General features: G+C 40.5%; 1 protein-coding gene across 1 annotated transcript in view; it reads left to right on the top strand.

Annotated features, from left to right (window-relative positions):
* Positions 1-14,041, top strand: part of Ubr1 (ubiquitin protein ligase E3 component n-recognin 1) — a 133,600-nt gene that overhangs the window by 20,106 nt on the left and 99,453 nt on the right. Inside the window, exons 4-5 of the mRNA XM_076570456.1 lie at positions 2,204-2,314; positions 11,819-11,949. Coding sequence (XP_076426571.1) covers positions 2,204-2,314; positions 11,819-11,949 — 242 coding nt within the window. The remainder of the gene's footprint in view (positions 1-2,203; positions 2,315-11,818; positions 11,950-14,041) is intronic.

Here is a 14,041-nt window from a genome sequence, read left to right as displayed (position 1 = left end):
AGTTGGTGGGCACTTGGAATGTTTCCAGTTTTTTATTTTATGTGTGTGAGTGTGTTGACTGCGTGTATACACATACACTGTCTGCATGTCTGGTGTTTTTGGGGGCCAGAAGCGGACGCTAGAACTAGAGTTATTGATGGGTGTGAGCTGCCATGTGGGTGCTGGGATTTGAACCCCATTCCTGCAGGAGCAGCTAAGTGCTGTTAACTGTTGAGTGGTTTCTCTAGCTCCTGCTTCCAGCTTTTGAATAAAGCTGCTTTGATATTATTATGTATCATTTATTTTATTATTGAAGTACAAGTCTTTACATAGATAAAGGTTTTCATTGCTCACTGGTAAGAAGAGTAGGATTCTGGATCGTAACGGATGGCTAAAGATTTTGCTGTCTTTTTTGTTTGTTTGTTTGTTTCACTGGGTAACCCTGGCTGTCCTGGAGCTTGCTCTGTAGACCAGGCTGGCAGATTTTTCTGTCTTTTAAACTTTATGCTGTCATTTATTTCATTGACTTTTTAAAACTTTATTCTTGATTTTATTTTTTTTTGAGACACGGTCTCACTATATATCCTTGGTTGGCCTGGAACTTACTATAGAAACAAATCTGGCCTTGAATTCAGAGATCTGCCTGCCTCCTGAGTGCTGGGACTCAACTTTTGTTCCTAGATTTTGTGCTTTGCTTTTGCCATGTTACTTATTCTACTTATATTTGCTTTTATATAAAATACACATTTAAGAAAGATACATATTTTGGTACTGTTAGCAAATCTCATGAAATTTCATATATATGTCTTATTTCTTGTTACTTTTTTTCCCCATTGGTTGCCTCATTATTACGACTTACATCTTACTTTTCTCTTTCTTGGCTTTTTATCTAGATTAAGTACTTTTGTTTGTTTTGTTTTGGGTTTCCCCCAAGAGCAGTGTCTCACGTAGTGAAGGTTAGTTTGGAACTTTCTCTATACTGAGACAAATTTTGATGCACTGATCTCCCTGCTTTTACTTCTCATGTGCTGGGGTTCAAACAAGCATGTGTCCATCTGTCCAGCTTTAGTCTCAGTGTCCTGCGAGTCCTTCCTGTTACCCATAGAATGGTTGATTCTCTTGCTGCATTGGCTTCCACTTCTCTTTTGCAGTTGTAGACTTTCTGAAGCTCAGGCAATACAATGTTTTCATTCCTCTAACCAAATTCCCTCCTGTGATTTGTTCTTAGCTCTGCAGTTAACTATTTTAGAATCTACAACCTTCATCTGCTCAAGTTTCCCAAAAGGTCTCTTGGATGAATGAAGCTCGTTTTCTAGTACAGGGTTAATAGACTGCAGCCTGAGTAAAATCTGGCTTGCAGTGTTTGTGTGGATTTTAAGCTAAGAAAGCCTTCTGTAATTTTAGCTGCTGAAAGCGTGGCTCACAGGTGGTCTGTGCTTCCTTATTGTGTGTTTGAAGGGGGAGTCTAAGGAAAAAGTCTAGATCACATTGCTATCCTCTACCTGAGTTAGTATAGTTTAGGTTTTTTTTCCCCTAGGAACACTCAAAGGAAAAAGATTATAGTTGCTGTAGAAAATTAATGTAAATGAATATACTGTATTAAAATTTCTTAATTATTGTGTATCATTATATTGATTTTAAAGGTCTATGTAATAAAAAAGGAAAATTCATATTCAAGCATTCTAGATTATAAAGATTTTTCTTTTACTTTAGTTCTCCATTAGTTCACACTTAATAAAAAATATTATTTTTAAAGTGTGGAGTTATATGTCAAAAACTTACACATTTAGAAGGTCCATTTTTTTTAAATGTAATCTTTTTTTAAATTTATTTATTTATTATGTATAGTGTTCTGTCTGCACGTATCTCTGCAGGCCAGAAGAGGGCACCAGATCTCATTACAGATGGTTGTGAGCCACCATGTGGTTGCTGGGAATTGAACTCAGGACCTTTGGAAAAGCAAGCAGTGCTCTTAACCTCTGAGCCATCTCTCCAGCCCTAGAAGGTCCATTTTTGTTATGCTGAAATATTCAGGTAGTTGGTATTTCTTAGGTAATTAACTAAAGTGATTTTTGCTCTATCCTGATTCTTTTACATTAAAATACAACTAAGATTGAAGTGTTAGTGAATATTTATTATTTGAATCAAACTTCTTACTTTTCATTGCTTTACAATAAAGTTTGGCACCATGGAAAAACTTTTTTTTTTTTTTTTAATGTTTTAGATGCATACTTCTACTGGAGGAGGGTTCTGTGACTGTGGAGACACAGAAGCATGGAAAACTGGCCCCTTTTGTGTGGATCATGAACCTGGAAGAGCAGGCACTACAAAAGAGGTAAGAAGCTTCATTGCTGTTTTCAGTTTTCTGAGATTAAATGAATAGGTTAAGATGGATTCCATTTAGAATCCAGTTTTTTTTTTTTGTTCTAGAAGTTAATTATAAGAATGTTTTGTTTTTCTACTTTAAATTAAAATTTTCTCCAGAGGGAATGAATTCACATATACCCAAAAATGAATTCAAAATACTTTTTCTTAAATAGTCAATTTGAACAATAAGGATATATAGTGTACAGACCTAAAAGAACAAAAAGAAGTTATTAATAGGTAAGAACAGAATGTAATGAATTTGAAAACAGAATGAACACATGAATTCAGTAATTGCTTTTCTTAAAGGAAAAAAAAAAACTTTGGCCGGGCAGTGGTGGCACACACCTTTAATCCCAACTGGGAGGTAGAGGTAAGAGGATCTCTGTGAGTTCAAGGCCAGTCTGGTCTACAGAGCGAGATCCAGGACAGCCAGAGCTGTAACACAGAGAAACCCTGTCTCGAAAAAACAGAAAAAGAAAAAGAAAAAAACCTTTAGCAAGTTCAGATCTAGACACTTAGATATGAGTTGGGAGAGAACTATAGGACCACAGATACAGATGAGCTATAGGAACCACAAAAGACTGCTCAAGGATTCTCAGCTAATACACCTAAAAAGGAATTGTTGGTTTTTATTTTTATTTTTTTTTTGAGACAGGGTCTCTCTACATAATTCTGGTTGTCCTGGAACTTGCTATGTGGACCAGGCTGGCCTCAAACTCACAGAGCTCCATCTGCCTCTGCCTCCCAAGTATTGGGAACACTACACTCAGCTATAAAAATGAATTGTTTTATCAGACATTGCGAAGTACCATTCAAAAGCCAAGGGAATACTAGGTAGGTAACCATTGAAATACTTGGCAAAATTGCCACAGTGTAGCATTTCCTTTCAAATACCATGTTCATAAGGTTTCATAGACAGATCTTTGAAAGTTTCCAGGATTAGATACTTTTTATGCCCTTTGAACTATTCTAGATCTCCATATAAGCTGTGAACACATCTTAGGGCCAGGTGTTGTTTTTTGCTGACTTTTTGTATGAAGACCTCTCTAGGTATTAGAGTTGGATATTGAAGTCTCCCGTTATTATTGTGGATAGACCTATGTGGCCTGTTAAGCCTTTTAACATTTGTTTTATGAAATTGGTAGCCCCAAGATTTGGTGCATAGATATATACAATAGCTACATCCTCTTTTTTTTCTTTTTCGGTTTTTTTAAAGACAGGGTTTCTCTGTGTAGTTTTGGAGCCTGTCCTGGATCTAGCTCTTTAGACCATGCTGGCCTCGAACAGCTATATCCTCTTAATTGTTCCTTTTATTAATATGTAACGATCCCTTCATCTCTTCTGACTACCATTGGTTTGAAGTCTGTTAGATTCAGGAGTTGCTATGGCAGCTTGTTTACAGCTTCCCTCTGTTGGATAGGCTTGTTTCTGACCTTTAACTCCCAGTGTTTGGATGTCTTTGCCAGTTATGTGGATTTCTTGGTGATAGCAGATAGTTGGATCTTATTTTTTTGAATTGAGCTTAGTCTTTAAATTGAAAGGCCAAGGCAGTTTGCATTCAAGGTTATTATTGAGGTTATTGTTCAAGATTTACTATTACTCATGGTTTTGTTGGTTTCTAGTCATTGGGAGTTCATTTCTGGCTCTCCTGATAGTTGTCAGAGGTTTGTTGACTTGCCATGTTGGTGTGACTGGTCCTTCCCAGTTCTCTGTCCTCTCGTGCAATGTCTGCTTCCTGGGTTCTCAGGAGAAAGCTGACCACCCACCGTCTTCTCCGGTGAAGAGCTTACTGAAGTGCCCACCAGTTGGCATGAGTTGCCTTCATGTGTGCTTCTCTTGACTACTCTTACTTCTCTGCCACCTTTGCTGAAAAACTCTTCAAGGGATAGCAGTTTTGGTTGACAGTTTCAGGGCTTGCTATATATCACTCCACACTTCTCCTGGCTTGAGTGCTGCTGAGGAAAGATGAATGTCTTTCTGAACTTTCTGCCTCTGAATGTGAGTTGGTGTTTTCTTTTACACATATTAGTATCCTTTGTTTTGGTTAAATTTAGATATATATCATGGAGAGGTCCTTCTCTGGTTATACTTAGGAAATTCTTAATTATAATTTTTAAAAATAGATTGTCTAAGCCTTTTTACATAATTTGCCATAACTCCTGCTAGGCCATGGATACTTAGGTTAGGTCTCTTGAATGTATCCAAGACTTCTTACAAGTTTTGGTTATCTTCCTTAGTTTTTTTCTTTATGTATGCCTGTGTGTGCTATTGTCTCGACCTGTGCTCTATCTCTAAAATTTGTCCTTTATCCGTGGTCTTGGTCTGTTGTGACTTTTCTTTATTTGATTCTTTCATTCTCAAAATCACTGATTCTTTCATCTATCTGTATCTTTCTTGTGTGGATCCTAATTGACTTTTTAACCGTTTATGGAAGTCCTCTATATGGTTGCTAACCTTTTTTTAAAAAATAGACTCTGAATTCTCTACACATTTTAGCGCTCTCATTATCTTTGTTCTGGTGTCAGGAGTTGTGAGTTTGTGGCAGTGTGGTGTAATGCTCTTTTTGTGTCGTTTCTTGTGCTTTGTGCATGCACTGGGAGGTGAGAGGCCTCCAGTTTTTCTTCCCCCTTTTCCCACTGTCTCGTTGATTTGTTTTGTTTTATGTGAGCCCTCCTGGTGCTTTGTCTTTAGGTGTGCTGAGGGAAAGTCAACTGAAGGAATGGCTTGGCAACTGTGTGAGCTGCAGGAACCACTTGTGGCTTCACCTTCGTCCCCAGTACGGCTTGGAGACAGGAGCACTAAGGTGCTGGTTGGAGAAACACACTACAGAGTTGTTTTTTAGTTTTGGGGCTAAGGGTATCAGTAAGTCAGGAAGTGAGGAGGGAATAGGGGAAAGGTGAGAGGAGAGGAAGTAAGAATAACAAGGTATATGGGCGAGAGGGATGAGAAGCAATGAGGACTGTGCATTAGGTTTAGAGAAAATCGTCTGTTACTGACTGTGCACATATCTGCAAATGTACTGAAAGCCTTTCTCCATCTGCTGTTTTCTTCTGTATTTGTTTGTTTGTTACAAGCTCCAACTGTGTACCTAAGCTGGTCCGCAACTTGCTAAGTAGCCTAGGATGGCCCCAACTCTACTGATTATCCTGCCTCAGCCTACCAAGTGTTGGGCTTGCGGGAGTGCACCATTTAATGGTTGTCTGTTTACCACCTGAAACCCACGTGCTTTCCCCTCTTCACTAGGGCAAAGGTCTCAATTCCGTGAGAATGTTGTAACTGAGGGAACATGCCAGGCAACAGGGAAATGATTTACTAGAGTATGAAGTACTTTTTAGCAAGTGTACCCCTTAAAATGATGCCCCCACCTATGCAACCGTTGATTGTCAGCTGTGAGTCCGGACTGTGTGGGACCTCAGGTGCCCCTCTCCCACAATGAACTGTTGAGAAGCCCAGTCTTGTGTATATCACCACAGCTGCTATGAGTTCATGAGGCAGTGGCCATGTCACATCCTGGGACAGCTTTTTACCACGCCCTATTCTTGCCACACACAGCATCTTATTCTCTTGCTTTTACATTTTTGCTCCCCCTTTCTTCAACAATGTTCTCTGAGCCTTGGAGGGTGTCATACCAATGTCTCATTTAGGCTTGAAGACTCCATCACCAATCATTTCCTGTTGGTACTTTGAGCATTATGAGTCTCTGTATTACTCCCTCCTACAGCTATAAGACACTTCTTTGAGGAGGAGAGAGAACACTAATATATGTATAAACATAAATATTAGTAGATAGTTTAATATTTTTTGTTATTTTGTGAGACAGGGTCTCACTCTGTAGCCAGTGTTGGCATTGAGCTCATGGCAACCCTCCTGGCTCAACCTCCCAGATGCTGAGATTATAAGCATGAACCGTCATGTACAGCTCAAATTGTAGACTTAAGTGAGTAAATCGTAGTGGTTTCTGCTTATGTCACAATAAAGTTGTTATTAGCAGCTCACTTATGAAAGTCTGAGTTAAAATAATTAATCTGGACATCATAAAACCTTCCAAGTAACTTCTAGTTTATAACAACAAATAATACTACCAGGAAAAACATGGAATATAGGTTTTTGGTTTTGTTTGTTTGTTTGTTTTGTGTTTTAACAGAAAAACTGGTCTTCTTCATGAAGAACAAAAGATGGGGGCTAAGGATGGGAGATTGAGTTAGATGTAATGTCCGGCACTTGAGAATCATGACAACCAAATGCAGTGCGTAGATCTTGGTCTCAGCAAGCATTTATAGAAGACAAGAGTAGCCGGGCGGTGGTGGCGCACACCTTTAATCCCAGCACTTGGGAGGCAGAGCCAGGTGGATCTCTGTGAGTTCGAGGCCAGCCTGGGCTACCAAGTGAGTTCCAGGAGAGGCACAAAGCTACACAGAGAAACCCTGTCTTGAAAAACCAAAAAAAAAAAAAAAAAAAAAAAAAAAGACAAGAGGAATGGAGCTGGTGAGATGGCTCAGGGCTTGAGAGCAAGCACTGCTCTGCAGAAGACTTGAGTTCAGTTCCTAGCACCTGCGTCAGGCACTTCCAAGGGGATCCAACACGACTGACTGTAGCACAAATCTTAAAAGGTCTTATTAATAAAAAACAAACCCGGAGTCAGATATTGGGATGAACGCTGAAAGATCAGAGAAACAGAACGATCCACAGCTAACCTCACCTCACCAACTTGTCAGCCGATCCTATTTCCTCAGACTGAAAGCCTCTGATTCCTCATCCGAATGGATCTCAGCTGAACTGCTGCTAAAAGCTAAAAGCTTAAAAAGGCTCTAGTTCCTGGTCCTCATGCTTTATATACCTTTCTGTTTCCTGCCATCACTTCCTGGGATTAAAGGTGTGTGTCACCATGCCTGGTTGTTTCCAGTGTGGCTTTGAACTCACAGAGATCCAGATGGATCTCTGCCTTCAGAATGCTAGGATTAAAGGTGTAAGCTACCACTGCCCAAACCTATGTTTAATATAGTGGCTGTTCTGTTCTCTGACCCCCAGATAAGTTTATTGGGGTGCACAATATATCAACCACAACTGACCTGTGCAGATGGACGGGGACACACACACACACACACACACACACACACACACAAATAATAAATAGGAGGCTGGAGAGATGGCTCAGCTGTTAAGGGCATTTACTGCTCTTGCAGAGGACCTAGCACTCAAATGTACCCTCCCCCTTTCAGGGGATCTGACATCCTCTTCTGGCCTCCAAGGGCACACTTGTTGTACACTCTCACAGTAAAAACAAATAATAAATCCTTTTTTCTAGTCTTTCAAGACAAAGTTTGTCTGTGTAGCCCTGGCTGTACTTGAACTCTCTCTAAATCAGGCTGACCTGAAACTCAGAGATTCACCTGCCTTTGCCTCAGGAGTGCTGGGATTAAAGGAGTTCATCACCACTGCCTGGCTAATAAATCTTTTATAAAAGAAAATAAAAAGTAAATTCCTTTTAAAAGATAGGAGGAATGATTTGGAAAATTGAATGTTATGTTAGATGATATTTAGTCATAGTGTTTTTAGATGAAATAATGGTGTTATGATATTCTTTCTCATTAAAAGATACATATCAATGGGACTGACCTAGACCCTCTATGTTTGGGTGACAGTTATATGGCTTGGTGTGTTTGTGGGGCTCCTAGCAGTGGGATCAGAACCTGTCCCTGGCTTTTGGGACCCTACTCCTCATACTGAATCACCTTGCCCATACCTAATACATAGAAGGTGCTTAGTCTTATTACAACTTGATATGCCATGTTTTTTTTTTTTTTTTTGGTTTTTCGAGACAGGGTTTCTCTGTGTAGCTTTGCGCCTTTTCCTGGAACTCACTTGGTAGCCCAGGCTGGCCTCGAACTCACAGAGATCCGCCTGCCTCTGCCTCCCGAGTGCTGGGATTAAAGGCGTGCGCCACCACCGCCCGGCGATATGCCATGTTTTATTGATACTCAGAAGACCTGCCCTTTCCTGGATGGAAGAGGAGGGGATGGGGGAATGGGGGTGTGGAGAAGGGGAGGGAGGGGAGGATGGAGCAAAGTAAAATTTTTGCTGATGTAAGATGTAAAAAAAGGGGCTGGAGAGATGGCTGAGAGATTAAGAGCACTGACTGCTCTTCCAGAGGTCCTGAGTTCAATTCCCAGCACCCACATAGTGGCTCACAACCACCTATAATGAGGTCTGTTGTCATCTTCTGGCCTGCAGGGACACATGCAAGCAGAACACTGTATACATAATAAATAAATAAATAAATAAATAAATAAATAAATAAATAAATAAATAAATTGTAAAAAAAGAAACCACTGAATCGATTAACACTAAAGAAGTAAGAACTTATAAATTATTCCAGAGTATGGGTGAAAGGAAGGGGAGCTTTGCACATTTGTTCTAGGAAGCCAGAAAACACTGATGTCAGATCTAACAAGATAGAGACCTTTTAGATCAGTCTTATTAATAGTTTTATGCTGAAACCCTAATATACCATTAGCAGGTGAACTCATGCATGTTAGGCTACAATACAGCCATCCTTTTGTTATTATTATTCATCCATTTATTTTATATCCCAGTTATAGCTTCCCACCAGCCTCCCCTCCTTCTCTTTTCCCCCTCCCCATTCCCCCATCCCCTCCTCTTCCATCCAGGAAAGGGCAGGTCTTCTGAGTATCAATAAAACATGGCATATCAAGTTGCAATAAGACTAAGCACCTTTTATGTGTTAAGTTTGGGCAAGGTGATTCAGTATGAGGAGTAGGGTCCCAAAAGCCAGTAAAAGAGTTGGAGACAGTCCCTGTACCCACTGTTAGGAGTCCTATAAGAGGACCAAGCTACAAAACTGTAAACTATATGCATAGTGCCTAGGTCAGTCCCATGCAGGCAGGCTCCCTGGTTGTCCATTCAATCTCTGTGAGCCCTGTGAGCTCAGGTTAGTTGATTAAGTAAGCCTTCCCATGGTGTTCTTTTTTTTTTTTCCAGAGCTGAGGACCAAACTCAGGGCCTTGCGCTTGCTAGGCAAGTGCCTCTACCACTGAGCTAAATCCCCCCCCCCCCCATGGTGTTCTTGACCCCTCTAGTTCCTACACTCCTTTCGCCTCCTCCTCAGGATTCCTGAATTCCACCTAATGTTTGGCCGTGGGTCTTGGTTGGCATCTGCCTCCATCAGTTGCTGGATGACGCCTCTTTGATGACAGTTGGGCCAGGCACCAATCTGATCACAGGAGACGGATGACCAGTTCAGGCTATTTATCCACTATTGCTAGGAGTCTAAGCTGGGGTCCTCTCCGTAGACTCCTGGAAGATATCCTTGTGCCAGTTTTCCGTCTGACCCGGAAATGTCTCCCCTAACAGTACCCCTCAGCACTCCCCACCCCCACCACTTATGTTACCATCCCTACCCACCCTTAATCCACTCACAAAATACCTTCTGTTTCCTCTTTCCAGGGGTTCTGGGTGTCCCCCCATGGACCCTCCTTGTTACCTAGTTTCTCTCTCTGGGTCTGCAACATAACCATTCTTAAATTGCTGAAGAAACCCCTTCTTGGAACTCACCTGTGAAGGTGCTTGTGTCTTAGCACATTTGGAGAATGTTCTCTTGGAAAGCATCTTCAATTTCTTTCAGGGATATTGGCCTCAAATCAGAAGCCATGCAAATCACATTTCATATCGGAGCATCAGTATTTCAGAAATAAGATAAGAGAGTCCATTGTTGCTCCTATTGACCCTGTTCTGGAAGAACTCCCAATCAGATCAAAACTAGACTGAGCTAAGATATAAATATTGCAAAGGACAAGGTGAAGCAGTTATGATTGTAAGTTGGAAAAAAAAAACCTCAAGAAAATTAACCAATAAGGAGGCTAGGCGGTGGTGGTGTACGCCTTTAATCCCAGCACTGGGGAGGCAGAAGCAGGCGAATCTCTGTGGGTTGAGGCCAGCCTGGTCTACAGAGTGAGATCCAGGACAGACACCAAAACTACACAGCAAAACCCTGTCTCGAAAACAAAAACAAACAAACAAAAAAGAAAATTAACCAAAAAGGAATGAGAAAGTACAGAAGATTTTTAGGTTTTGTTTGTTTGTTTGTATGCTTGTTGTTCTTTGAGACTGTTTGGTCTGGGATTGCAGCTGTCTACTACCATGTACATTGAAATAAACAAGCTACAACAAAATGCCTGCTTTTCTATTTAAAATGTTTGACAAATATTTTTTAATGGCCATATAAGCAATACCTTTTAGGAAATGTAATAGAAAAAGATGTTCTATTCATTATGATAGAAAACAATAAAATTTGTAGGTAGGAGGAGAAGGGAAAATGCTAGATTTAGTCATTCATTTGTTTGTTTATTTGTTTATGAGACAGGGCCTCTCTGTGGCCTGCCTGGCCTGGAACTTACTATGTAGATCAGGCTGCCCTTGAACTCAGCTTCTGATGCATGGTGGAAGCAGAGGAGTTTCTTTCAACTCTTCACCTGAGAGCATTTTTATGAATGGTTGAAAGAAAATGTGGAGGGGGAAAAACGATGAGCAGGAATTTTGTCTTCTAATGTTGATATTAGTACCATTAACATTATCTCTTTAACAAAGACTTTTGGACACACTATTTACAAAAGGTGACATGTTGAAGAGGGATCAAAACTACCATTGTAAAGCATTGGTGAGAAGTTGTAGTAGGTCATAGTAGGGGTTAAAGAAAAGAGAGTAGCTCAGTGGTTTGGTCAATTTGCCATCTTACCCATACTTTAGAGTATGCTTTAGCTATATTAATTTTATGCACATTGTTAATGTAATAGAATTCAAGCTTTTTCCCCTTTGTCTTACAATACTGAATCTCTGTACCCAGTAAACACTGAGTCTCTCTCTTCCCAGTCTTCAGCAATCAACTTTCTCCTTTCTGCTCCTGCCATTGTCTTACTGTACATACTGGGCAAATCAGAAATCAGTTGTTCTTTGGTGGTTGACTAAGTTGTTATTTCTTTTCTTGTCTTGTCTTGTTTTGTGGTGCTGAGGATCAAACTTTGCTCATGATAGGCAAGAGATTACCACTGAACTTCACCTCCAGCCCCATTTCTTATTCTTTGTCATCAGTACTTGCTGTGACCACTTCCAAAGCAACTATGAGTTGGTTGAAATAAATTATGAGAACAGTTCTTATAAGTTATAAAGGATAGCCAGTTGTTGCATAGTATTCTCATAATGAAGCTAATCATAAAGACAATGAAGAGAATTCACGGGGGAAAATATGAATAAAAGGTACTCCACTGTCTATGAGTTTCTTTCTGTCATCTGTAACTCCAATTTGCTACCAACAGCGTATGAACATAACTTGAATTGATTCCTAGTGGATAGTGTAATGAACTCACTGAATGATTATTTTAAATACTTAACATTATCTTCCTTATCCATTTATTTAGACACAATCTCATTATATTTTTTTGTTGTTGTTTCCTCACAGACCTTGCATTGCCCATTGAATGAAGAGGTAATTGTTCAAGCCAGGAAAATATTCCCTTCAGTGATAAAATACATTGTAGAAATGACCATATGGGAAGAAGAAAAGGAACTGCCTCCTGAACTGCAGATAAGGTGGGAGTGGTCAAAAGCCACAGGCTTTAGTGGTGGTTCTTTAAATTGCCAAAAACAGTGTTGGCTATCCATGATTGTGCTCTTTCCTTCTTTTTTTTTTTTTTTTTTGATTTTTTGAGACAGGGTTTCTCTGTGTAGCTTTGCGCCTTTCCTGGAACTCACTTGGTAGCCCAGGCTGGCCTTGAACTCACAGAGATCCTCCTGGCTCTGCCTCCCAAGTGCTGGGATTAAAGGTGTGCGCTACCACCGTCCGTCTTGGTCTTTCCTTCTTATGCTAGGGTTTGCACATACAAGGCAAATGCTCTGCTGTTGAGTTATAGCCTAAGATGGTGCCTGCCTGCCTGCCTGCCCACCCTCCTTCCCTCCCTCCCTCCCTCTCTCATTCCCTCCCTCCCTCTCTTCTCTCCTTCCTTCTGTCCCTCCCTCACTCCCTCCTTCCTTCTCTCCCTCCCCCTCCCTCCTTCCTTTCTTCCTTCTTTCTTTCCTTCCTTCCTCCCCACTTTATGTTGTAATTTATTATGATTTTGGAATAGATATAGCACAAATAATTTGTAGAACAGTTTTATACACCCAAGGCAAGAGTGGGTGTGGGCTCCTCAACAGGGAGAGACTCACCTAAATTTATTATCACCTTGAGATTATCTCTCGGGAATATTTTCAAAGTATCTTGACTTGAAATACTCTCTTAGACAGTATGCAGGAGTTGAGTCAAAGAAGAGTAAAGACACTTCAAATCTATAAGGAGGAAAAGGTCAACATTTTCAGGGCTCGTTCCATTTCTAAGGTGTGTTCTGTTTATACCTGCTAATGCTAGTGGGTAAGTTGCCCATTTTGATTTTGGCCTGGATCAAGGTCTGGGTTCCCAAAGACCTTTGTGAACAGCAGAACCTCAGAATGAACTTCATTAGCCCTTATATTTAGCTCTTTCCCTGATCGAGACAAGTTTAATGAGAGATGGGAAAATAGCCTTTCCCCTCATGCGTTGGAAATAGTGTGCTAGGATTATTATAGGCATCAAGATTTAACTTGTAGGCACTGCAGAGATGACTCAGAGGTTAAGAGCAGTGGCTGCTCTTCCAGAGGTTCTGAGTTCAATTCCCAGCAACCCCATGGTGGCTCACAACCATCTGTAGTTAGATCTGGTGCCCTCTTCTGGCCTACCTGCATACATGCAGGTAGAATACTTGTATACATAATAAATAAATCTTAAAAAAAAAAAAGATTTAACTTGTATTTAGATAAAAACTCAGCAACTTCAGCCGGGCGGTGGTGGCGCACGCCTTTAATCCCAGCACTCGGGAGGCAGAGGCAGGCGGATCTTTGTGAGTTCGAGGCCAGCCTGGGCTACCAAGTGAGTTCCAGGAAAGGCGCAAAGCTACACAGAGAAACCCTGTCTCGAAAAAACCAAAAAAAAAAAAAAAAAAAAAAAAAAAAAAAAACTCAGCAACTTCTAAGAGCTATAAGTCTTGCATTGACACAGTTGCTTTTAATTGAATAGAAAAAGGAGGCAGAGGCAGGTGGATATCTGAATTCAAGGCCAGCCTGCTCTACATAACAAGGTCTAGGTCAGGCAGTTATATGGTAAGCCCTTGTCACAAATAATAAAAGAGGAGTTCTGGATATGAAAACATAGTTCAGGCCTTGTGGGACTATTTCTACTTGTATAGTACTTAGAGTTTCACAGAACTACAGCACAAATCCATATACAGATTTTGTGGAGGGGATTATTTTCATAGGAGTTTATTATATAAGGAGAGATAAATAATTGAGAATTTCAATGAAAAAAATTTAGTGACATAAATGTACTTTTTTACTCAACGTTGGTTCATAAACCTTTCCTGGAACTTACTTGGTAGCCCAGGCTGGCCTTGAACTCACAGAGATCTGCCTGGCTCTGCCTCCTGAGTGCTGGTATTAAAGGCGTGCACCACCACCACCACCACCACCACCACCACCACCACCACCACCACCACCACCACCACCCGGCTCATAAACTTCTTGAGGAAATCAAAGTATTGAAAAAGTTTATCTGTAGGTACTTGAATTTCAAATAGATGATAATAGCAGTTGAAATCTTTAAAGAAATTTTATA

Source organism: Peromyscus maniculatus, chromosome 4 (genome assembly GCF_049852395.1).
Source record: "Peromyscus maniculatus bairdii isolate BWxNUB_F1_BW_parent chromosome 4, HU_Pman_BW_mat_3.1, whole genome shotgun sequence".
In the NCBI taxonomy this organism is placed as follows: domain Eukaryota; kingdom Metazoa; phylum Chordata; class Mammalia; order Rodentia; family Cricetidae; genus Peromyscus; species Peromyscus maniculatus.
The sequence above is the reverse complement of the archived record's forward strand: the minus strand, read 5'-3'. Positions and strand labels throughout refer to the sequence as shown.